Below are 23,968 nucleotides of genomic sequence, written 5' to 3' on the forward strand. Positions count from 1 at the left end.
ACAGCAGCCAGAATCTCCAGAGGTGGGAAATTTCCCCGAGAGGATGGGCAGACCAGCCTGGAGCAGCTAGAAGAACAGAAAATATTTCTTGAAAGAAAGACTGACAGGAAAAACACAAAACAGACTGACCAATGACTACAAGCAAGATGCCCACACAGGAGAGAGACATCAAGGCAAGGGGTCGGGCCCTCTCAGAGTAAACCCCCTTCCAAGACTAAGACTCAATGGGAATACACGCTCTGATAGGTCACCGCGTTCGCCACCGACAAGAGAAAGAGAGAGAAAAACAGCTATAAGGCTGAGAGCTAAGCCCTACAATGGTCAATAGACTCCTGTGAACCCAGGTGGAGACCTGGTTGGCCAGCAGTGTGGCAAGACCTGGGGACTCCTGGGCCCAGAGTCAGTGACAGATCCATGGAGGACTAGAGTGGAGGGTGAAGTGTCCAGCGGATAAGAAGAGAGGGCATATCCACAAGAGCACCCACACATGCAGATAATACCCATTTGACCCAGCCTCAATGACTGGGTGATCAGAGCTCAACTAGAAGAGGAAAGGGGGTGGTGGTGGTGGTGGTGGTGGTGGAAGAGTAACCTGATACAATTTGATGAACTTGACCTACACCTATGAATGCAGTAGCTCAAAAGAGGGAACAAATCTTTGCAGCAGGGATCATTCCCACCCCCTCCATACACAGAGTAGACAGGGATGGGCAACTTGGACATTGACTATCCAAAATGGGGGGGGCTACAAAGGCAAGAAGTGACTGACTTACAAGCTTTCTAGAGGGAACATAGATCCAGAGGGCGTGGAGGAAGGTAGAATCTCCACTGAGTAGTATCCAATCTGTCTAGGCAGGACTGATGAAAGGAAATGCAGATAGGTCTCTTATGAGAGGTCCCTGAAACCATGAAGGGAGAAGAGTGGAGAGCGGAACCCTACCCAGAAAGGCAGCAATCCCTGAGATGGAGGCAGAGGACTCAGGACCCAGGGAGGAAGAGGGGTTGTGTGCTGATGACTGGGGAGCAGGGGGCGGTGGGGAGCAGGCTTATAGGATGTACCCTTTTGTTGACTGGTGATGCGTGGAGGGGATTGTAACCATGGCAATGAAGCAATAAACGATGAGTGTAAAACTAATGTTCTTCCATGTAAAGTGTCATGTAATTCACAAACTCAAAAAAAAAAAAAAAACAAGAACAAAAAAGTCTCGGTATGGTGCTACAGTATAAGAACTCGACTGCTAACCACAAGGTTGGGAGTTCAAACCCACCACATGTTGCTTGGAAACCCTACACAATGTTGCTATGACTTGCCAGCACTAACAACAACCACCAACAGTATAAGCTAGTAGGAGCTTTCATGGTGCAACGGTTAACTACTTGGCTGCTAAGCAAAAGGTCAGCAGTTTGAACCCACTATCCACTACATGGTGATCTCCTTCTGTAAAGATTGATTATTGCTGCTGTTGTTAAGTGTTATCGAGTTGATTCTAACTCACAGTAACCCTGTATAGGGTTTCCGGGGAGTGCCTGGTGGATTTGAAGTGCCGACCTTGCAGTTCCAACCCAGCTCCTTCAGCACCACCCCAGGACTCCCCAGAGAAACTCTAAGGAGCAATTCCATCATATAGAATTGGTATGAGTCTAAATTGATTCAACAACAATATAAGCTACCTATAATGAAGTAATATACATGATTAGCCAGAACTTAAAACAGCATTCTTACCTGTGTAGTACACCTTATAATGACAACTTTTTAAATGCCTCAAATGAACTCATATTGATATTTAATTTTACCATAAAAGTCCTGACTCCTCAAATTGTAAGCTCTCTATGAAGCTTAAGTATAGGTTTAAAACGTTTGTGAACATCTAATATAAAATAGGAACGCCAGTGTGGCTTTGTAGGATAAGAACTGGACTGTTTAACTGCACAGTTGATGGTTCAAATCCATCAGTCACACTTTGGAAACGATTTACAGGGTCAATATGAGTTAGAATCAACTCAATGGCATGTAACAGACAATGAGTATAAAACATATTGTTGTTGTTGTTAAGTGCCGTCAAGTCGGTTCGACCCATAGCGACCCTGAACAGGGTTTCCAAGGCTGTAAATCTTTATGGAAGCAGAAAGAATTCAAATATTTAACAACGTAGAGATTACTGTGGGAAACTGAAAAGGAATTGGAATCCATGAGATCTAAGCTGGCTACAGAAGGCCAACAAATCTTAATTTAGGGAGTTAGAAATTAAGAAAACCATGAAAGTCTTCCAGCCAAAATAAATGATGAGGACTTCTACTGGAACCCAAACATACTGCTGAAGAGTTGATTCTGACTTGTAACAACCCTACAGGACACAGCAGAGCTGCCCCAGAGGGTGTCTGAGATTGTAAATCTTTATGGAAGCAGACTGCCTCATTTTTCTCCCATGGAGCGGTGGTGGGTTCAAACTGAAGACCTTTTAGTGACCAGCCCAACACTTAACCCACTGTGCCATCAGGGATCCTTATAACTGAGACAGTTGTTAAGTGCTGTCAAGTCAGTTCTGATTCATAGCAACTTTGTATAGGGTGGTTTCTGAGGAGCAGCTGATGGGTTTGAACTACTGACTTTGCCATTAGCAGTCCAGTGCTTAGGCTACAATGCCATACACCAAGGCTCCAACTGAGGCAGTAGTGGAAATGAAAAGGGAACAGTCCCACTGCCTAAGAGAATGCTGTGGCTAAGTGTCATACATCAATCAGCTTGCTCAGGACTGGCTCTTGGAGCAGCCTGGGCTGGATATGCTCACAATATCATCAGACTGGAATCTTGTATAACAGAAGTTCTCAGTACTGACTGGTAGGGAACTTTGTTAAAAATTCAGATTCCTAGCCCCATTCAAGAGATTACATTTGTAGCTGAAGGTATGAATCTACATTTAAAACCATACCAGGTGACTTTTTAAATCTTTTAATTAAAAAAACCTCACATGAATTAATCATGAAGGACAAGAAGCAAGTCAAGGGACAACTGTGTAAGGATTTTCTATCTGTGACTTGTGAATTAGGGAATCTCACTAGGCCACACAAATTTCAAGGATCTCCTAAAATAAATCCCAGTACTGAAAATGCACAAGGTAAATGATAACCATTTACAACAATCCAAAGTCAAAAGTCTTTGTTTGGTTTTTAAGGGGAAATTAATCTTTAGACTTGTTTATTTTTTTTTCTTTTAAAATCAATTACATATTTCATTCCTATATTACACACTTTTTTAGGATAGTAGGGAAATGCGAGTTTTTGGTATATAAGCTACATGTGAAATGAATTCATACCTAATCAAAGAAAGGTTGACTTTTATCTTTTTTGGGGGGACAGGGGGGCTGGATAGGAGTAAAGAGTGCAGGTTAGGTTAGGACTATGGCTAGGAGTTGTTAAGTGCCATGGAGTTGGTTCTGACTCATACCGACCCTATACAGAGTTTCAAGGAGCATGGATAGGTATAGGATAGGCCTAAGACTTCACTTAAGACTAGTGTTAGGGTTTGGCTAGGGCTAGGAGAAAGAATTGGAGGACTTATTATAGTTACGGTTAGGTTTATTTTTAGTCTTTTCTAGAAATCTACTTGATTTCCTCTTCATTTAGAATTTCTATAATTACATTATTCCCTCTTTTTACTTTTGTTGTTGTTGCAACTGCATGTCAGGTTCTCTATTTTCAGTCTTGTCTGTTTTACTTTGAATAATTGGATATCTGGGTTGAGTCTAAGTGATATTGCCATGTGTTAGTCTCAGGTTGTTGTTTACTCTTAGTTCTCTGTCCAAAGAACTCCAGTTAGAATTTTTTGTAGGGTGAGCTGGTTTTAAAAAATTCTTTTAATTTCTGTTTATCAGAAAATGACCTAATTTTACCTTGGTTGACAGTTTATTTTTATTTTCAGTCATTTCATTATTTTATTGCCTGCGTTCTTTCTGCTGAGAAATCAGAGCTTAGTCTCATTAGTTCTCTTTTCTAAGCAACTTTTTGTTTTTTTCTGAGCTGTTCTCAAGAGTCTTGCCCTGTTTTGGTTTCGAAAAGCCTGATTATATGTCTTGGTGATTGTATTTTGAGATCTACCCTGTTTGGAATTTGTTTAACATCTTGAGTGTTTATCTTCTCATCTCTTTCATGATATTAGGGAAGTTTTCTTCCAACAACTCTTGGACAATACTCTATATGGATTTTTTTTTTTCCGTCTCTTCCTAATCTGAAATTCCAATTAACATATCAATTACACCTTTGGAAATACCTTAAGTCTTCTCTAGATCTTTTGTTCTTTCTTCTGATTATTTCTTTAGAAGAAACAGTAATTCTACTTCTTTGCCCTTTCAGTGTTACCTATTTTTGAAGTCTTAAGTGTTTGTTAACTTCTGATTTTCTAATTGCTGTTTTTGTATGCTTTCCATTTCTCCATTTGTCAGTTTGCTTCCTGGATTTGTCTACAGTTTTGTCGATACTTTGCTTGATTTCATCTGAAGTTTTCTTGATCATTGTCTCAATCCATTTAAGGTGCATAAATAACATTCCTTTGAACTTTGGATGAAGTAGTTACCATGCCATTTCTGGTTTTATATCTTTTGATTCTGTAGTTTGGTCACTTCAGTCAGTACCTTGTCTCTTTGTTTAAGCAGAAATTGTCTGTTTTCTACAAGACATTGCGGTGTTATATTTATATTTAATTGATCATTATATATTGGTGTGTTCTTAGGCACTCAGCACCTGCCTCCTGGCAGATGTTGTAGAAACTGGAAGCATGAAGACAGTTGTGTGTTCCCTGTTTATGTGGCATAGTTCAGGGTGGATACACATGTTTCTAGAGCAGGAGTGCTATGCCTGGTGCCCAACTTCAGGCAAAGCATAGGCTGGGCGAGGGGAGAGGAGTGTCACTGGCCACTGGGTTGGTGATGGTGAGGACTGGCCATGCCTCTGATTCCCGAGAGGGCACAGGAACAAGAAAGAACTGCTACCTCCACCTTGTGCCAACCTCTAGCTGCATCTTGTGCCTACAGGCTTTTGCCTACTCTACCATCTTGTTCCAGAAGTCCAGAAAGGTTGACTTTAAAAGCTAAATAACTGAGAAAGCCTCTGACCCAATCTTTTTCTAATTCACGTTAACACTTGGTCCTGTTCAGTGACAGTTGAGCAGAATTGTTAAACTGACTTGATGGCAAAAAATTACTATATTTATGAAGAAATGCATGATTTAAAAATCCATGGTTTTTAACCCAAAGTTATAACATTAGCCAAGCTAGATTATCTACATGGGCTGACCACAGCACAACATGAAAAGTAAGCAGAAAGGAGGTCCCATCCAAGGAGGGACCCTCAATAACTACTCAGGATCCAACTACATTAGACATTTAGACAATGTTAATTCTGAACTTCTGCAGTGCAGTGAATTATTTATTTAATGTCTCTTCCAGTCACTTGCTGTTAAGTTCTTTCTGTCAAGTTGGTGCTGACTCATAACGACCCTGTATAGGGTTTCTAAGGAGCAGCTGGTGAGTTTGAACCACCAACCTCATGGTTATCAGTCAAGTACTTACCCTACAGCATCACACCAAGACTCTTCTAGACACAGTCTTTGTAAACTTCTACCACAAGACCTTTTCCTGGTGGAGCTGGGAAGGTGGGAGAAAATGCTGACAGGATATGATTTAGTTGTGAATGACTGTTAACAGAGTTCATTGTAATTGTGAAAACTTGTAACTCTAATGTGGGTCTATAATGAGCCCTCCAAGGAACTCTGGCAGTGCTGTAGGATAAGCTCTGGACTGTTAACCACAGGTTGACAATTCAAACCACTAGTTGTTCCACAGGAGAAAGAAGAGGCTTTTGACTCCTGTAAAGCTTTACAACCTCAGAAGCATTATACAGGGTCATTATGAGTCAGAATCCACTAGATGGCAGAGAATTGGTGGGAATGAGCCATCTCAAAGGCAGGAATAGGAGCTCTTACTACTATCAAGGAAGAAGAGCAAGGAGTAAAGTATGTCCTTTGGACCCTGAGATCCCTGTGCACTGAACATCTTTGGTCCAGGGACAGGAAGCTGTAACAATGGAGGAGTACCAGAGGTGTGGAAGAGCAGCAGCAGCAGAAGAAGAAGAACCCAGAGTGCCAGAGTGGTGGACTTCCTGCCCACAGATTAAGTAAAGCTGAGTGAATGCCTTAGGGTTGGAGGCTCATTTGCAGAATGGGGTGCCTCCAGGAATTTAATTGGGGTAGTTCGGTTTGCTGACCCATGGAGCTAAAGGATAGTGCTCTAATCTCAAACTGAGATTATGTAGCAGAGTTGAGTACTGTTTGGGCATTTATCAGTACTAAAAGAGTTTTGTGACACTACCTGAGCATGATAGAAGCCATGCCAATAGGCCTGCCTGTGGACATGGCAGAGAAGAAAATGTTCTTACAAAACAACTGAATCCTAAGCATTACCTGATTCTGCATTATAACCTATTAACTTATTAAAAAACTGTTTCAGCCTGAGCTGCAAGCCAGAAATGCACCACTGTCTTTGCTTCTTCATCAAAGGGCGTCATCCTCAAAGGGCTATCTGCTTTCAGGAGACCAAACATGTGAAAGTCTGATGGAGCAAGATCAGGACTATAAGAAGGATGTTTTAACACCTCAAAACGAAGTTTTTGCAGAATGTCAACAGTATGGGCAGAAGTGCACTGCCATGCAAGATCACAATGCCCTTGGATAGCAGTCCTCTGGGTTTAATCCAGTAACAAGCACTGTTGATTGCTGAACCTTTTTCCTGAGAGTGTTTCAATAGTGGTCTTTAAAAATCCAAGAAAACTGTAAGCATCAATTTTCCAGCTGAAGGTTGACTTTTGAACTTTTTCTTGGTCAGTGATTGAGGACGTTTCCATTCCATACTTTGCCGTTTACTCTCAGGCTCATAGTGATGAGTAAGTGTCTTGTCACCCATAATGATTTTTTTAAAGAAACTTTTACTTTCCTTTGAGTATCGGTCCAAATTTTGTTTGCAGGTGTACAAACGCTTCTGCTTATGCTCTTCCATGAGTTGTTTCAGTACCTACCTAGCAAAACATTTCAAAACCCAAGTCTGTTGTGAATTATTTCATAGGCAGAGCCATGGCTGATTTGCAAATGATTTGCCACAAAATCCACTGTCACTCATCTATTCGACTGAATCATTTCACGTTCATACTCAATGTTGTCATCAGCTGTGGATGTGGATGGGCATTTTACAATAACCAGAGTGTGGATAATTTTTGACTCACCCTTATACTTACATTTTATGGACTAAAGATTTTAAAAATAAAAATAATATGCAAAATTGCACAATTATGAGCAATCCAATATTATGATCTTACATTTAAAATTTTACATTTTAATTATAAATTAGACATTTATATTAATAGGAAAAAATAGATTAGTAGAATATCAGAAAAGTAAGTCAGAGAACAGAACAATAAATTATTGAGGAAAATTGTACTGGTAGATGTGGCACTGCAGGATAATGCGCTGGACCACAAGGTCAGTTTGAGCCAGTAAAGGTTGGTGGTTCAAATCCACCCAGCCACTACATGGAAACACTACATAGGGTTGCTATAAGTCGGAATCAACTCTACGGCACTCAACAACAAACAGAACAATAGTTAACTCATACATAGTTTTGTTTTTGTTTTAGCAAGTTTTTATTGTGAATTGAGTGAAGGTTTACAAAGATTATCAGTTTTACAGTCAACAAATCATATAGTTTGTTTCATCTCAATGATTTCAATCCCTTCCCTGCAACAACAGTTATCTCAAATCCTCTGTGGGTCCTATTTCCATTCCACCCATCTTCCTACCCCTTTTCAATTTTGTTCTTAAGTAAATGGTACCATTTTGATTTTGAATCGCTGATCATTCCATGAGTAGACCTTACCAGTGTTCTTGTCCCCTCGTACATAATTCTTAACTTGGAGAGGCAGCAGCATTACTCTTACTGCTTTTTATTTAACCCTACAACAATCCTAAAAAGTAGAAACTACTATTTTGTGGGAGTACTGGTGTGGCACCACAGGATAAATACTTGACCTCAAGGTCAGTTTGAACCTCAAAGTAGGTGATTCAAACTTACCAGCCACTCCTCAGAAACCCTATATAGGATTGCTATGAGTCGGAATCGACTCGACAGCATTTAAAAACAACTACTATTATGGGGGACTTCTGATGTGGCACTATAGGATAAGCACTGGTCTGCAAACCATAAGGTTAGCAGTTCAAATGCACCAGCTACTCCTTGGAAACCCTTTACAGGGGTCAGGAGTCCTGGTGTGGTGCTGTGGGTTAATGCAGACTGCAAAGCCATTTGAACTGCAAGTCGGCGGTTCAAGTTCACCATCTGCTCCTTGGGAAATCCTATACAGGGTCACTACGGGTTGGAATTGACTCGACGGCACTTAACAACAAGTGGGAACAGATTCGGTGGTAATTGACACCACCACTACCACTATTATTATGGCTACCACATTAGGGATATGGAAACTAAGACACAAAATCACACAGCTAGTAGTGCTAGAGCAAAGTGTCAAATTAGTTGGTCTGGTTCCACAGTCTTTGCTTTAACGATTACACATTTCTGCCTAAGGTACTAAATTGTTCTATTATCAAGACAGTAAGATGGAGTCCCTGGCTGGTGCAAATGGTGAATGTACTTAGTTGATATGCTTGACTAACATGTGGAGATCCAACCAAAGGTGCTTGAAAAGAAAGGTCTGGTGATCTACTTCTGAAATATCAGCCACTGAAAAGGCTATGGAGCACAGTTCTACTCGGACACAAATGGGGTTGCCATGAGTCAGAATCGACTCAATGGAAACTGACTTATCAACTTACTATAAAAGCACACACCAAACATTAAATAATAAGTTTAGCAGCTGAATATCTATGGCTATTTGAAAGAACATTAAATGAAAAATAAAACAATTCCCATGATTCTGTACTCTGTTATTTATTTGCAAATCTAGCTAGTACGATTAGAAGGAATAATAAAGCTATGAACTAATGAGCTATTCTGAAAATTTAGAAAATATGGGAAATTTGCAAGAGGGGAAAAAAAAAAACAAAGAATGTCAAATACATACTTGTAAGCCTGGTTGTTCCCAGAACAATGGAACAGATCCTCGGATTTGTAAGAAGGAAGAAACAGAGTCATCCAAGTACACAACCTGCAGAGACAGATAATATATAAAATATTTCCACAAAAAGAATTGCATCTCTTTATAAAAACAAATTTACTAAAATATGGTGCACCTTTGTCATATCTCATGACCAAATTTCCCTAATCAAAATATTCAAAATAGGCCAGTACATAAGCTTACTGATTTTTTTCAGTGAGAGTTCTTCTACATATATTAACCAAGAAAATAGCAAAAGTATAGCCATAAGAATCATAACTTTTGAAAAAGAACTCATTTTAAACCTCAATTTTTAACAGGAATGCATTTAGAGTTAATTTTATTTTAGCGTTTTCTATTTTTCAAGGACTCCTGGTGTGGCACTGTAGGATCAGCAATGGACTGTGAATCACACAGTCAGCAGTTCAAACCTACCAGCTGCTCCTCAGAAACTCTATACAGGGTTGCTATGACTAGGAACCAACTCAACAGCACATAACAACAACACAGTTTTCAAAAACTTAATTTGGAGACTTGTATTGGCCTGGAGGTGGGGGCTGGCTCTCAAAAAGCATAAAAATAGAAGTCTGAATTTATAATTATGTAGTGGAGTTGTTGTTGTTGTTAAGAGCCATTGAGTCGGTTCTGACTCATGGCGAGCCTGTACAGCGTTTCCAAGGAGTGGCTGGTGAGTTTGAACTGCAGACTTTGGAGCTCAAACCGACCTTGTGATCGAGTGTTTACCCTACAGTGCCACAAAAGTAAAAAACATCATAGTATACAACAAGAAAATGCAAAACGGGCAAAAATTCTAAACAGAACCATCACCAACTACAGAGATAGGGTAAATAAGCATATGAAAAAATGATCAACATCATATATCATTGTTGTTGTTGTGTGCCCTTGAGTCAGTTCTACTGTATTTCAGAGGAGCAGCTGGTAGGTTTGAACCACTGACTTTAAGGTCTGCAGTCCAGTGTTTATCCTACAGAGCCACAGGGATTGCATATTACAAAAAATGAGACACCACTACATGCCTATTAGAATGATATCCGAAATACTGACAACACCAAATGCTGGCAAGGATATGAAACAAGAACTCATTCTTTGTTGGTAGGAATGCTACAGCCACTTTGGAAGACAGTTTCTTTTGAAGCTAAACATAGGTTTGCCATACAATCCAGCCACTGTGCTCCTAGAGATTTGTCCAAATGAAAAGAAAACTTATGTCCATATAAAAATATGCACACCAATTGTTTACAACAGCTGTATTCTTAACTGTCAAAAATTGGAAGCAATTAATATATTCTTCAACAGGTGAATCGATAAAGGGCAGTCCTGGTGTGGCACTACAATGAAATCACTGAATGGCTTATCACAGATAGAGGTTCAAACCCACCAGCTGCTCCTCAAAAATCCTATACACCAGGACTCCATCAGCTACAGCAAATTCACTAAGATACAGAAGTTCTGATGTGGCACTGTGGGTTAAAGCACTGGACTGCAGGGCTAGTTTGGGCTGCAGGATCGGTGGTTTGGGCTCGCCAGCTGTTCCTTGGAAGCCCTATACAGGGTCACTATGGGTCAGAACCAGCTCGATGGCACTTAACAACAACATAAAAGATCTAAAGAATAGGGTGTATAAGAACTCTGTTCCATCTGCTCAATTTTTCTGTAAATCTAACAAGAACCTAAACAATAAAATATGTTAGTTTAAAAAAAAAGAGTGAATGAGGTCAGCTGGGAGGCATTGAGTTTCTGTTAAGGGCGGTGGAAAAATGGCTAATGCTGATTGCACAAAATGATGCACACAATCACCAAATTGTACACGTGAAAAATGTAATAGGAAACATTTTGCTCGGTGGTGGTGATGGTGATGTGCCGTGGAGGCTATGTGGTATATGCATATATGTACACAATAAATAAACGAATGAGGAAAAAAAAAAAAAAAAAAAACCTATACAGAGTCGCTATGAGATGGAATCAACTCAAAAGTACTTAACAACAACTATCATACTATTCTGTATGATATTGTCAAGAGGGCCAAATTAGGTATTTGTCAAAACCTATAGGGCTGTACACCACAAAGTATGAACTCTACTGTAAACTATAGACTTTAGTTAATAATAATATATCAGTATTGTTTCATCAATTCCTAGACAGGAATGCAAGATGTCAAAAATAGAAACCGTGTAAACAAGGAAAAGGAGAATATGAAAACTCTGTATTTTCTGCACAATTTTTACTATATACCTAAAACTTTTCTACAACAACAGGGGACTGCTAGAAATTCTAGCTGGATTCAGAAAAGGATGTGGAACTAGGGATATCATTGCTGACGTCAGATGGATCTTGATTGAAAGCAGACAATACCAGAAAGATGTTTACTAGTGCTTTATTGACTATGCAAAGGCATTCAACTATGTGGATCATGACAAACTATGGTTAACACTACAAAGAATGGGAATTCCAGAACACTTAATTGTGCTCACGCAGAAATTGTACATAGAACAAGCAGCTGTTGGAACAGAACAAGGGGATACTATATGGTGTCAAATACGATGTATCCATTTTATTTGGAGAAGATGTGTTCAGGGTAGCCTTTCACCATCCTTATCAATCTGTATGCTGAGCATACATCAGCCAAAACAAGGCCAGGGGCAGGCAGACTGTGGGACAGACCATCAATTGCTCATATGCAAGTTCAGGCTGAAGCTAGAGAAAATTTGAAAAAGTACACGAGAGCCAAAGTATGACCTTGAATATATCCCACCTGAATTTAGAAATCATCTGAAGAACAGACTTGATACATTAAGCTCTAAAAACCAAAGATCAGAAAAGTTGTGAGATGACATCAAGAACATCATACAGGAAGAAAGCAAAAGATCATTAAGAAGACAAGAAAGAAGAAAAAGACCAAAATGTATGTCAGAAGAGATTCTGAAACTTGCTTTCCAGCACAGAGATGCTAAAGCAAATGGAAGGAATGAGGAGGTACAAGAGTTGAACAGAATTTCAAAGGACATCTTGAGAAGACAAAGTCAAATATTATAAGGAAAAGTGCAAAGACCTGAAGCTAGAAAACCAAAGGAAGAACACACTCAGAATTTCTCAAGCTGAGGGAACTGAAGAAAAATTCAAGCCCTGATTTGCAATGTTGGAAGGTTCTATGGGAAAATTATGGAATGGTACAGAAAGCATAAAAACAAGGTGGAAGGAATACCCAGAGTCACTGTACCAAAATGAAATGGCTGACGTTCAAACATTTCAAGAGGTAGCATATGATCAAGAGTCAATATACTAAAAGAAGAAATTCAAGGTGTGCTGCAGGCATTGGGAAAGAATAAGACACAGGCAATTGATGGAATATAAGCTGAAGTGTTTCAACAAACTGATGCAGCACTGGAGGTACTCATTAATCTATAACAAATCATTTGGAAGACAACTAGTTTGCCAACTGACTGGAAGAGATCCATATTTGTGCCCATTCCAAAAGAGGTGACTCATAGGAAATCATAGGACAATATCATGAATATTGCATGCAAGTAAAATTTTAATAAAGATAATACAAAATTGGCTGCAACCATATATTAACAGAGAATTTCCAGAAGTTCAGGCTGGATTCTGAAAGAGGGTTATCACTACTGATGTCAGATAGATCTTGGCTGCAAGCAGAGAATACCAGAAAGATGTTTACTGGTACTTTATTGACTGCACAAAGGCTTTCGATTGTGTAGGTCATGACAACCTAAGGACAACACTGCGGAGAGTTGATTATTCTGAACACATAATTGTGCTCATGAGGAACCTGTACACAGAAAGGCAGTGTTCGAACAGAACAAGGGAACAGCAAATGGTTTAAAATTAGGAAAGATGTGCACCAGTGTTGTATTCTTTCACCATACTTATTCAATCCGTACATTGGGCAAATAATCTGAGAAGCTGTATTATATAACGAAAAATGTGGCATCAGGATTGGAGGAAGACTCATGTGCTATGTAGATGATACAACCTTGCTTGCTGAAAGAAGAGAGGACTGAAAATACTCAAGAGGTTCAAAGACCACAGCCTCCACTATAAGTTGCACCTCAACATAAAGAAAACAAAAATACTCACCACTGGACCAATAAACAACAGCCTGAATTACCAGTGGAAAAAGGATGGAAATATAAAAGACTTCATTTTGTTCGTATGAATCATAAACACTCATGGAAGCAGCAGTCAAGAAATCAAATGATGTATTGCATTACGCATAGCTACAGCATAAGACCTCCTTTAAGTGTTGAAGAGCAAAGGTATCAGTTTGAAGACTAAGGGATGCCTGACTCAAGCCATGGTATTTCCAATAATCTCGTATGCATGTGAAAGTTGGACAGTGAATAAGGAAGACCTTAGAAGAATTGATGTATTTGAGCTATGGTGTTGGAGGAGAATATTAAAGTATCATGGACCGCCAAAAGAACAAACCAATCTGTATTGGAAGAAGTACAGCCAGAATGCTCCTTGGAAGACAGGATGGTCAGACTTAGTCTCTCATATTTTGGACATATTATAAGGAGGGATCAGTCCCAGGAGAAGGATATCATGTTTGGTAAAGTGGAGGGTAGGGGACAAAGAGAAGACCCCAATGATATGGACTGGCACAGTGGCAGCAGCAAAGGGCTGAAGTGTAGTAACGATTGTGGGGTTGACGCATGACCAGGCAGTGTTTCATTCTGTTGTGCACAGGGTCACTATGAGTTGGTAAAGATTCTATGGCACCTAACAACAACATGTTGAGCAAATAGTCTGAGAAGCTGGACTATATGAAGAAGAACAAGGCATCAGAATTGGAGGAAGGTTCATTAAATCTGTAATATGCAGATAATACATATCTGTAATATGCAGATAATACAACCTTAGTTGCTGAAAGCAATTAGGATTTGAGGTACCTGCTAAAGAAGATCAAAGAATACAGCCTCCAGTATGGATCACAACTCAATGTAAAGAAAACAAAATCCTTATGACTAGAGCAATAAAAAATGATCATGATAAACAGAGAAAAGACTGAAATTGTCGAAGATTTCATTTTACTTGCATGTAAAATAGGTTCTCATGCAAGCAGCAGTGAAGAAATGAAATCACTTAATGCACTGGACAAATCTTCAGCAAAAGACCTCTTTAAAGTGTTAAAGAGTAAAGATGTTACTTTGAGGGCTAAGGTGTATCTGACCTAAGCCATAGCATTTTCAATTGCTTCATATGCATGTGAAAGTTGGACAACAAACAGAATAAGAAAGACCAGAGAAGAATCGATGCATTTGAATTCAAGTGTTGGAAAAGATACTACTGAAAATACCACAGACTACCGGAAGAACAAGCAAATCAATCTTGAAAGAAGTACAGCCTGAATGCTCCTGACCCATAGCGACCCTGTATAGGGTTTTCGAGGAGCAGCTGGTGAGCTTGAACTGCCAACTTTGCAGTTCAAATGGCTTTGCAGTCTGGCACGTTAACCCACAGCGCCACACCAGGACTCCTCTTAGAAGCAAGAGATAACGAGAATTCATTTCTCGTACTTTGGATATACTGTCAAGAGGGACTAGTCTCTGAAAAAGGATGTTACTCTTGGTAAAGGGTCATTGAGAAAGAGTAAGACATCCCTCCCCCAAGAAGATGGACTGACACAGTATCAACAACCAACCTTGGGCTCAAACATTAAAACAACTGTGAGGATGGCACAGGGCAAGACAGTGTGTTGTTCTGTTGTGCAAGGGTTTACTGAGTTAAACCTACTTGATGGTACCTAGAAACAAAGCTGCTCTAAAAAATAAAGTCTACTTAAAATTTAGTAGTCATAACTTTTAACTTTTAGAGGATGTAATATCATTAAGAGTTAGGGTTTGTTGTAGAAAGTACCCATTTGACCTAGTCTCAATGGCTTGATGATCTATCAGAACTAGACTAGACAAAAATAGAAGAAAAAAAAAATTTTTTTGATAAAGGAAACAAGAGTAAATTGCTACAGTTTGATGAACTTGACCTATACTCATGGAGGTAGTAGTTCAAAATACCAACAGAGAGGGAAAGAGTCTTCACATCAAGTTAGGGTAGCTAGTGACAGGGAACTCAGACATTGGTTACCTAAAATGAGGGGGCAATACAGGCATGAAGTAACTGGCTTACAAGGTTTCATGAGGGAATTTAGTTTATGAGTGTGTAGGGGAAGATAGAGTCCCCACTGAATAGTTTTCATCTTGTATAGACGGGTCGGGTAAAAACAGATGGGGATAAGTAAGATTCTTATGATTCAATAGTGAGAAACTGTTACATGACTAATTGCGACTGTCATAATTATAAAAGTATAAGTTTTATAACAAAAACAGGGAAGTGGTTATTCTTACACTCCAGAAACAGAAGACCCTAGGATCATCAAAGGAGAAGGACACAAGTGGAGTGCAAGACCTTATCCAGAGAAGCAGCTACACCAGAGATGGAGGCAGAGAGAGGGGACAGCTGAGGACTCTACATTCAAGGAAAAAGAGGGACTGAGCTGGCGGCCAGGAAGCAGACTTGCAGAATATGCCCTTTGGTGGTTTAAATGATTATATATGCCTGAGTGTTTAAAAAGAACAAAAAACGAACTAAAATGAATAGAGAGAAATACTGTTAACTGATGGTACATGGAGAGGATTATAATCATTATAATGAAATAAAGTGTATGATTTGTTGAATGTAAAACTGATGATCTTCCCTGTAAACTTTCACTCAGTTCACAATAAAAACTTTTAAAAAAAGTAATAGGGTTTGATAAACTGTCACAAAAACAAACACACACACAAAAAAACACTTTATGCAGTCCAGCTCTACACCAAGGAGAATTTATAAAATTTAATACCACATACAGCAATGACAATGCCGTGTTAATTAGTGACTATCTTTGTTACTTAATGAAGAACCATACTTAAATAAGCTTGTTCTAGGGGAACTTTTCCTAAAGTTCCCCCCACCACCACCAAAAAAAGACAGTCAAGAACAGTGAAAAATAGTATTAAAGATGGCAAAATGATTTTTTAAAAAGCTATCATTTTACACCAGTTGCCTCTCAGTATCCATGAGGGATTGGTTCCAAGACACCTCCCCAAGATACGCCTATCCTCCCATAGATATCAAAATCCTCACTGCTTAAGTCCTGTACATAAAAAGTTGTAGTATTGCATACAACCTAAGCACATCCTCCTGTACCTATTTTAAATCATCTCTAGATGACTTGCTATACCAATACAATGTAACTGCTAAGTAAATTGTACTTGAAGCTCCTTCTTAGCCTTTGAGGAATTGCTTTAACCATGTAGTTACTTTCCCCACTCCCCAGTATTTTACATCCAAGGTTGGTTGACTCTGTGGAGGCAAAACCCATAGATACAGAGTTGACTGTATTTTCTGCACCTGTCAAATAATATATAAAATAAGCAATACAAAATACTATGTACCTGTTCTGTTTCTACAAAATTAGCAACATGACCATCATCATTTGTTCCACGGACATTAAACCTGGTCCCAGCTCGTTCACAGCTTAGTCTTGAAATGAGGCAGGCCTTTGCCTGTTTATGAGCAGCATAAATTGTTCTGATTTCTACTCCTCCACACATGAGACGTAATAACCAGTCATCACAATTCACACCATAATGCTTGAGATGCAAGTGTAAAGACTGATTCCTAACAGAAAAAGAAATAACTTCATTAGCTTATTGAGCCTTTAAAAACAAAGTATATGTTTTAAAATGGTGCTTCTACAATATTAAACTGATAATACTAAATTAAAAGTAAACAAACTAAGTCATTTACAATGCCTATGCTAGAGATAAGAAGATAGGATTATAATATAAGATCATATAATATGTGAAAGGAGACCTGGGGGTGTGCAGTGGGTTAAGCATTCAGCTGCTGACTAGGTTAGCTGTTCAAAATCACCAACCACTTTAAGGGAGAAAAATGAAGTTGTCTTACTTTCATAAAGATTTCAGTATTGGAAACCCTAGGGAGCAGTTCTACTCTGTCCTATAGGGTCCCTATGAGTTGGAATCGACTCAATGGAAGTGAATTTAGTTTAGTTTTGGGTTTGGGGTATGTATGTGATCTATGGTCCATGAAAGAGAAAGATACTTTGTCTTTGTGTTTATACTAAGTGTGCCCTACTTCAGTTATTTCTTTATATAGAATTGTTAATGAATGTTATTTCTTTGTATAGAATTGTTGATGAATTTACAATCTACCTTGTTCCATTTAAGAACAGCAAATTAAAATGGAAATAAGTGGTCAGATTACTATTCGGATAAAATTAAATCTGCTAATTTTGAAAATTAATAAATGACTTAAGCTTTCATATTTTATTTACAGTGAACTGAGGAGAAAGTTCAAATTGATTGTGACTCAATAAATATTCCCAGACACCAAGCTGATGTTCATTATCATACAGGCATGTTGTTGTATAGGGTTTCCAAGGAGTGGTTAATGAGTTTGAACTGTCAACCTCATGTTTCAAACCAACGTTATAGTCCAGTGCATGAACTACAGTGCCACACCAGGACTTCTAACATAGGCAAAGAGAGACTTAATTTTCTCAGTTAGACAGATCTCACATCCTATGCATTTTGTATATAGTTGTTCTTCCAGCTATTTGCTTTAACTTTTCTTTGATATCAACATGCTACTGTTTTAATTCTATCTAAACTTATACACAGGTCGCATCTGGTAGCATCTCTGAATTTCCAACAGAATAAAACTACCTCAATTTTGTGATAGGCATTTACCACTCTTAAGACTACAAAACTGTCTTGGCTATATCCTGGAAAAGAATACCAGGTTGCAAGGGTACAAGTGATAAATAAACCCTCCATGGTCCAGCCAAGTTGATGTATAACCTTAACCATGACAACATGCATTGCTCTCACCTAGCACCTTGGCATTAGTCACTATACAAAATACTTGGATTTTTTTTTTTTTTTTTACCATTGTCATCGCAGTGCAGTGACTGTAACAACTTGGAACTCTAACAAAGGACTTGGTCAATTTTGCCTTTCTGTGGGTATAAAAGGAGTCATCTTGGCAATGTAAGTGGCACTGAGGTGCACTCCTTTGCTTGACTAACCTTCAATTCTTGGAACTTGAACAGAAACTATTGCCTGACCTGATTCACCAGCTTCCACATCCATGTGAGTTAACAGCCTGGTTAGGTGTGAGTGAGAATTTTCCAGACTAATGTGTGAACTGCAGATTTGGGACTTGTCAGCCTCCATAGCTGTGTGAGCCATTTCCTTGACAGCCTGTGTGTTCTGTGAGATGTTGCAGTGAATTGCAGAACCCTGAGACATGAAGGAGAATACTGAGGGGAGGAGCAGTGGCCAATATGAGGGACTATATAGTGGTGCTGTAGTATAAGCACTGGACTGCTAACTGCAAGATCAGCAGTTCAAACCTACCAGCTGCTCCTTGGAAATTCTGCACAGGGTCACTAAGAGTAAGAATCAACATTATGGTTCTTAACAATAACAACAACATAGCACTTTAGAAAAGTCAGACATTTATTTGGGATAGCTTTAACCTTCACCTCATAAGGACCAGAGAAAATTTTCTTGCAGTTCGTTTTTACAGTCACAATTAACCCTGTTAACAATCATTCAAAATTGAACCATAAAATTCTATCTGCACCTTCTCCCACCTTCTCTTACTCACACCCATCAGGAAAAAGTAGTTTGGTGGAATATGACTAGAGATATTAAACAATTCACTGCACTTCAGTCATAAATGTGAGATGTGAGATAACAAGATAGTTGATAAGTGAGGAGTTAAGTATATTCCTAACAATTAGATTTAGCAAATGTATTGAGGTAGGTATGAGGAGGAAACAAAAAGAGAAGGACAGTTTACCTAAGAGCTGCTATGGTTTTAACTCTCTGAAGCTTATTTCTGAATGCAAGATAAAAGCATGTCCCCTTATTACTAGCTTCTGAGCAGACAGGATTTTGTGCTCACCCCTCTGCCTTATCAACTTCTCCATCTGCTCTCTCCTACCCTTTATCATTATCTCCTCCCATGCTAGGCTCCAAGTCTCTGACACAACTGTTCCAAAGCCTTTTTTCCTGCCCTATCCTCCATGCCACTACTCTGGGCCAAGACAGCTCTATATCGGCTACAAGGTGACCAATTATTGTTGATTTTGAGCCTTCTGACACTCAGGGTGAATGGCTCATACCTGACCTGAATGTACTGTACTACTCAATGAGTGTTTAGGTAGATGGTGAACGTACGAGAGGGAGAAAATATATGAGGAGGGAACCCTTGAATCTGAGTTACTGTGGGATGTCACGAACAGAGAGTCCTTGACTTTTGTCTTAAAACAAATGTAAGGATAAAGAAATAGGGTTTGCACATGGTATTATAAGAAAAGGTTAACAATGATGCTATGGATATGCAATAGAACCACTGTACTAGAAATCTAGTCTGGCTACAATAAACCAATGCTAATTATAGTCATGTGTATTCTATTGTACCATTTGTAATTACTTACAATACTGCACATTTATACATCATCATGAAATAATAGCACTGTCACTTAGCATAAGTTGTATGAGGAGCCTTCAAAATAGTTCATGAAAAATGGAATATTTCCACAAACTTTTTGAAACCCCCTTGTAGTCCTGTACTTTGCCCCAGTATATTACTACTTAGTAATTTGTTGCTCTTAAATCAAGATCACCTACTTATAGCCTTAAAATTATGTATATATACACACACACAGGTACACATATATATATTTATAAAGAGGTGCCAGGGGGCAACTTTGGTATTAGAATGATGATCTGCCTGAGACAAAATCTCAAAACTAAGAAGAATAAATATGAAAGTCACAATTTTATTACAAATTCATTCTACATTTAAAACAAGTATTTCAATATATTTCAGAATCAAAAAGCTGGATCAGGAAGAGCACATGGGTTTTATGTCACATGCCAACTCCAAACCGGCAGTGCTGCCTACCATACTCTCCTGAGGATTGAGGATTCTGGAGCAGGAAGGAGCAGGGTACTAACCAGCAAAGCCAATCTCTTGCTATTGCTAGAAACACAACTGTCGTGTTCAAAATCACTAAGTTACTGGACAACACATGAGTACAACAGTAAATTTATTTTAAAAACTCACCAGAAAAATCTATTATCAGTTGTGTGCTCTTGCATGCTACGATGTGCATTAAGACTCAGATCTAAACTGATTCCAGAGGCAGACCATGCAAAATAAAAGTTTCCTGAATTCAAAACTTTTCGTACTTCTGAAATACGATCCTCATCAGAAGAATCAATTCGCAGTGATATAAACTCAGTGGAAGTAACTCGGAAAACTTCAGATTCTTGAATTTTTCCAACAGACATACATCCAGTGACTAGGACCAGATAATGTAACATAGTATCACCTGCAGAAACCAAAGATTGAATTCAATGAAAAGTCCTATCTTTTAATCTAACATTGTGATTATTTCAAACTTATTGTTGGTATTTTTAAGCTTACATTTCACAATGTACTTTTCTGAAGAGGAAAAAAAAATCCTTATTTAAATATACTTACTATTGAATAGTACCCAAACATTAGCAGGACAATCTCACTATTCCTCTACTATGAAAAAACTTAACTTAAAAAAAAAAAAAAGTGGTATCTTCTCTATCTTTCTTTTATGATGGTCATGAATTTCCAATGAGACAATCATTAAGAAATTTCTTTGAAATTTTCAAGTGTAAAAGTCATGGTATAGACAGGAGGGCTGATAATATACTGGCAAAAAGTCCTGATAACTACTAATATTTATAAAGTAATTTGGTTGACCAAAACCTCAGAAGGAATTTTGGCAAATTCCCTAAGACAATTAACAAATGACAAATCTCCACTTTATATACCAGTGCTACTCCAAATGTGGCCAGTGAACTGTGTTCTCAGTCTCCAGTAAGAAACGGTGCTTATGCCAAAATAGGAATCAACTACATCACTTGGGGCTGGCTGCCTTTTTTTTCCATAGTAAGGCTTTCTAGATGAATGAAGCTGGGTATTTATTTACATGAGGGTGCAGGTTCCTTATCTAATCATGACTAGTAACAGTTCACAAGGAATGGTACCAGTCTTTAGGCCACACTGTGAACCACAATCAAACTGGTCAAACTGATAAATCATAAAGGTTACTCTGCAGCCTGTAGTGACAGACAGTAGCAAAGACAGGCTCACACCAAACCTTTTTAATACAAAACAATTGTTCTCTTTTCCACAATAACCAAAGAAATGAGTGTGGTCCCAATGAAGACATGCTTTTCTAAACAGACTGAAGCAAAGAAAAAGTGCATCTCCCTGATAATGTCTTTTAATAACCAATGCTGTTGTGGTTGTTAAGTGCTAATGAGCCAACTATTAGTCACCCTGTATAGAGTTTCTGAGGCAATCCCTTAAAGCATTAAAAAAGAACAGTGTCTCTGGAACTTCAAATCACAAGAGTTTGAGCACATAGCATGTCCATTTGGGCAACACACATTATTATTAATAAGATTAGCTTAACTAGGGTTTAAAAGATGTTAGTATATGTTTTGTTCAAATATGGAGTCCGAAAATGATCTATAGGTGGTTTCTATTAAATTCTTAGAGCTAGACACATAGGAATGAAAAAAAAAAAACCCTGAATGAATAGTTATGAATAACAAACTTACCAAGATTTAATCTTAATACACCTAAGAGTCCATATGCATCCATTACTTTGGAATATGTACCCTTTATTGCTTCTTTTTCTGCAGATGCTATTAAAAAAAAAAAAGTTTCAAGTTAAAAAAATGAATTGAAAAATCTTTTGCAAATTAAGCCCAAGTTTTCAAAACCTAATAGATATTTTGGCATAAATGCAATACATATAATATTTTCTCAAGCTATTATAGTAAGTTAACTATCCTTCTCAAAGATTTAAACTATTTCGGCACCATCTAATTAATCTAGTCTCTCCCCACTGATCTGGAATACTAATCTTAATAATACACCTATGTATTTGGGGTTATTTTGGGGTTTTCTTCTGGAAAAAGTTAAGGCTGGCAACTCCCATAAAGATTTACAGTCTCGGAAACCCTACAAAGTGTGACTATGAGTTGGAACCAACTCGATGGCAGTGGGTTCTCTGTCCAAATGATCTCTCTGCCTACTCTTTATACACGTGTAACAGTTTCAAGATGTTCGCTATAAGACCCAACTCCTAAAAACGAAATCTTTCAGACTCTGACCCCAACACGCTGTTTCATTTTTTATTATTCCCAGTTTCCTCACATACCCCTTTGCTTCTTTTTTTTTTTTTAATTTCTGAACATTCTGTCTGGAAGTTCTCTACCACACCTTTGTACCTTGACAAATTCTATTAACCTTATAAAAACACATCCACAAGGTCACTTTCCTAGAAACCTTTATTTCCCCAGATACTTTCTTCCAAAGAGCTCCCTCTTCATGTTGCCAAAACATTATGTACAAACTTACCATTTATCATTATGATACGCCAGTGTGAGCCTGGCAGGTGGGAGTGGGCACTGAGTGGATTCTGACTCATGAGGCTCCCATGTGTGTAAGAGGAGAACTGTGCTCCACAGTTTTTTCAGAAATATTTTTATTGTGAACAGGGTAAAGGCTTACAGAGAAAAGAGTTCTCCAACCAATAATTCATACACATTTTTGATTGCCATCCCCACAACATTGCATCACTGATCCCACTTCCTCCCTGTTGCCTATTTCCACTCCTACTTCTTTCCTAATATTTCTGCACTCTGTCCTTGCATAAATGTTGCTCTTTTGACCACAAATGGTTGATTATTCTAAGGTGTGTGCACCTCTCTAATTTTATGGTTCCCTTTATAGACCTTTTGTTTGGCTGAAAATTGAGCTATGGGGGTAAGTTCAGTACCAGGCCTGAAGGGTGACTAAAAGCCATAGTCTTGGGGGCTCCATCAGTGTTTACCAGAGTTCTGATTCTGAGTTTTTACTCCACATTTTCCTCCCACTCTATGTGATCCCTTTCTGAACAGCGGGTCATGGTTCCATCTAGTTCTTCTGATCTCAAGGTCATAGATGCTGAGGTTTGCATGGTCTGTTAGTCCATAAAGTTTGCAGTGACTGATTTTTCAGAAGTAGACTAGGCCTTTCTTCCAAGGTACCTCTGTATGGACTTGAACCTCTGACATTTTGGTTAGTAACCTGGAGCATTAACTGTTTGCATTACCCAGGGGCTCAGGAAAGCAAAAATTCTGTTATTTAAAAAAAAAAAATCTGACACTTAAAATAGTGTTTGGTACACAAGATTCCTGGTATGTTGGAGCTCCAAGGCTCTGAGATACAGGAATTGACCCATGGTCGGAATGGGTGAGGAATCGTGTTAAGATGCTTGACTGTTTTTTTGAATCTTGGTTTCCCTTGCATTATGATATAGAGAAGACACTGGAAGGGGAGAGAATGGAATAGTCAGAAACATCACACTAGAAGGCTTGTAAGTCCGTCTTCTGCCTTTAACTGATTGGAATACCTAAAATGGGGCTACAGTGTACCCGGTGAACGAGGCTTTCTGCGGAGCCTTTGCAATACATAAAACTATAGGTAGAAACCAGAACCACATCCAGACCACCAGAGATGAGAAATCCCCACTTGAAGGGACGAGCTGACGAGCCCGGAACGGTGAGAAGAACAAAAGATACGTCTCGAATGGAAGACCTACAGGAAAAACACGACACAATGGAGACAGATACTACACAGTAGATACTGCTACTACCGGAACAAA

At 38.7% G+C, this 23,968-nt stretch overlaps 1 protein-coding gene across 6 annotated transcripts in view; it reads right to left on the reverse strand.

Annotated features, from left to right (window-relative positions):
* Positions 1–23,968, reverse strand: part of SYNJ1 (synaptojanin 1) — a 129,202-nt gene that overhangs the window by 66,274 nt on the left and 38,960 nt on the right. For all 6 annotated transcript variants that reach the window (XM_006862531.1, XM_006862534.1, XM_006862535.1 and 3 more), the window contains 4 exons: positions 21,876–21,962; positions 20,335–20,602; positions 16,626–16,851; positions 9,121–9,204 (listed from right to left, as the gene is read on the reverse strand). In XM_006862531.1, coding sequence (XP_006862593.1) covers positions 9,121–9,204; positions 16,626–16,851; positions 20,335–20,602; positions 21,876–21,962 — 665 coding nt within the window. The remainder of the gene's footprint in view (positions 1–9,120; positions 9,205–16,625; positions 16,852–20,334; positions 20,603–21,875; positions 21,963–23,968) is intronic.

This window comes from Chrysochloris asiatica, unplaced genomic scaffold (genome assembly GCF_000296735.1).
Source record: "Chrysochloris asiatica unplaced genomic scaffold, ChrAsi1.0 scaffold00049, whole genome shotgun sequence".
NCBI classification, from domain to species: Eukaryota; Metazoa; Chordata; class Mammalia; order Afrosoricida; family Chrysochloridae; genus Chrysochloris; species Chrysochloris asiatica.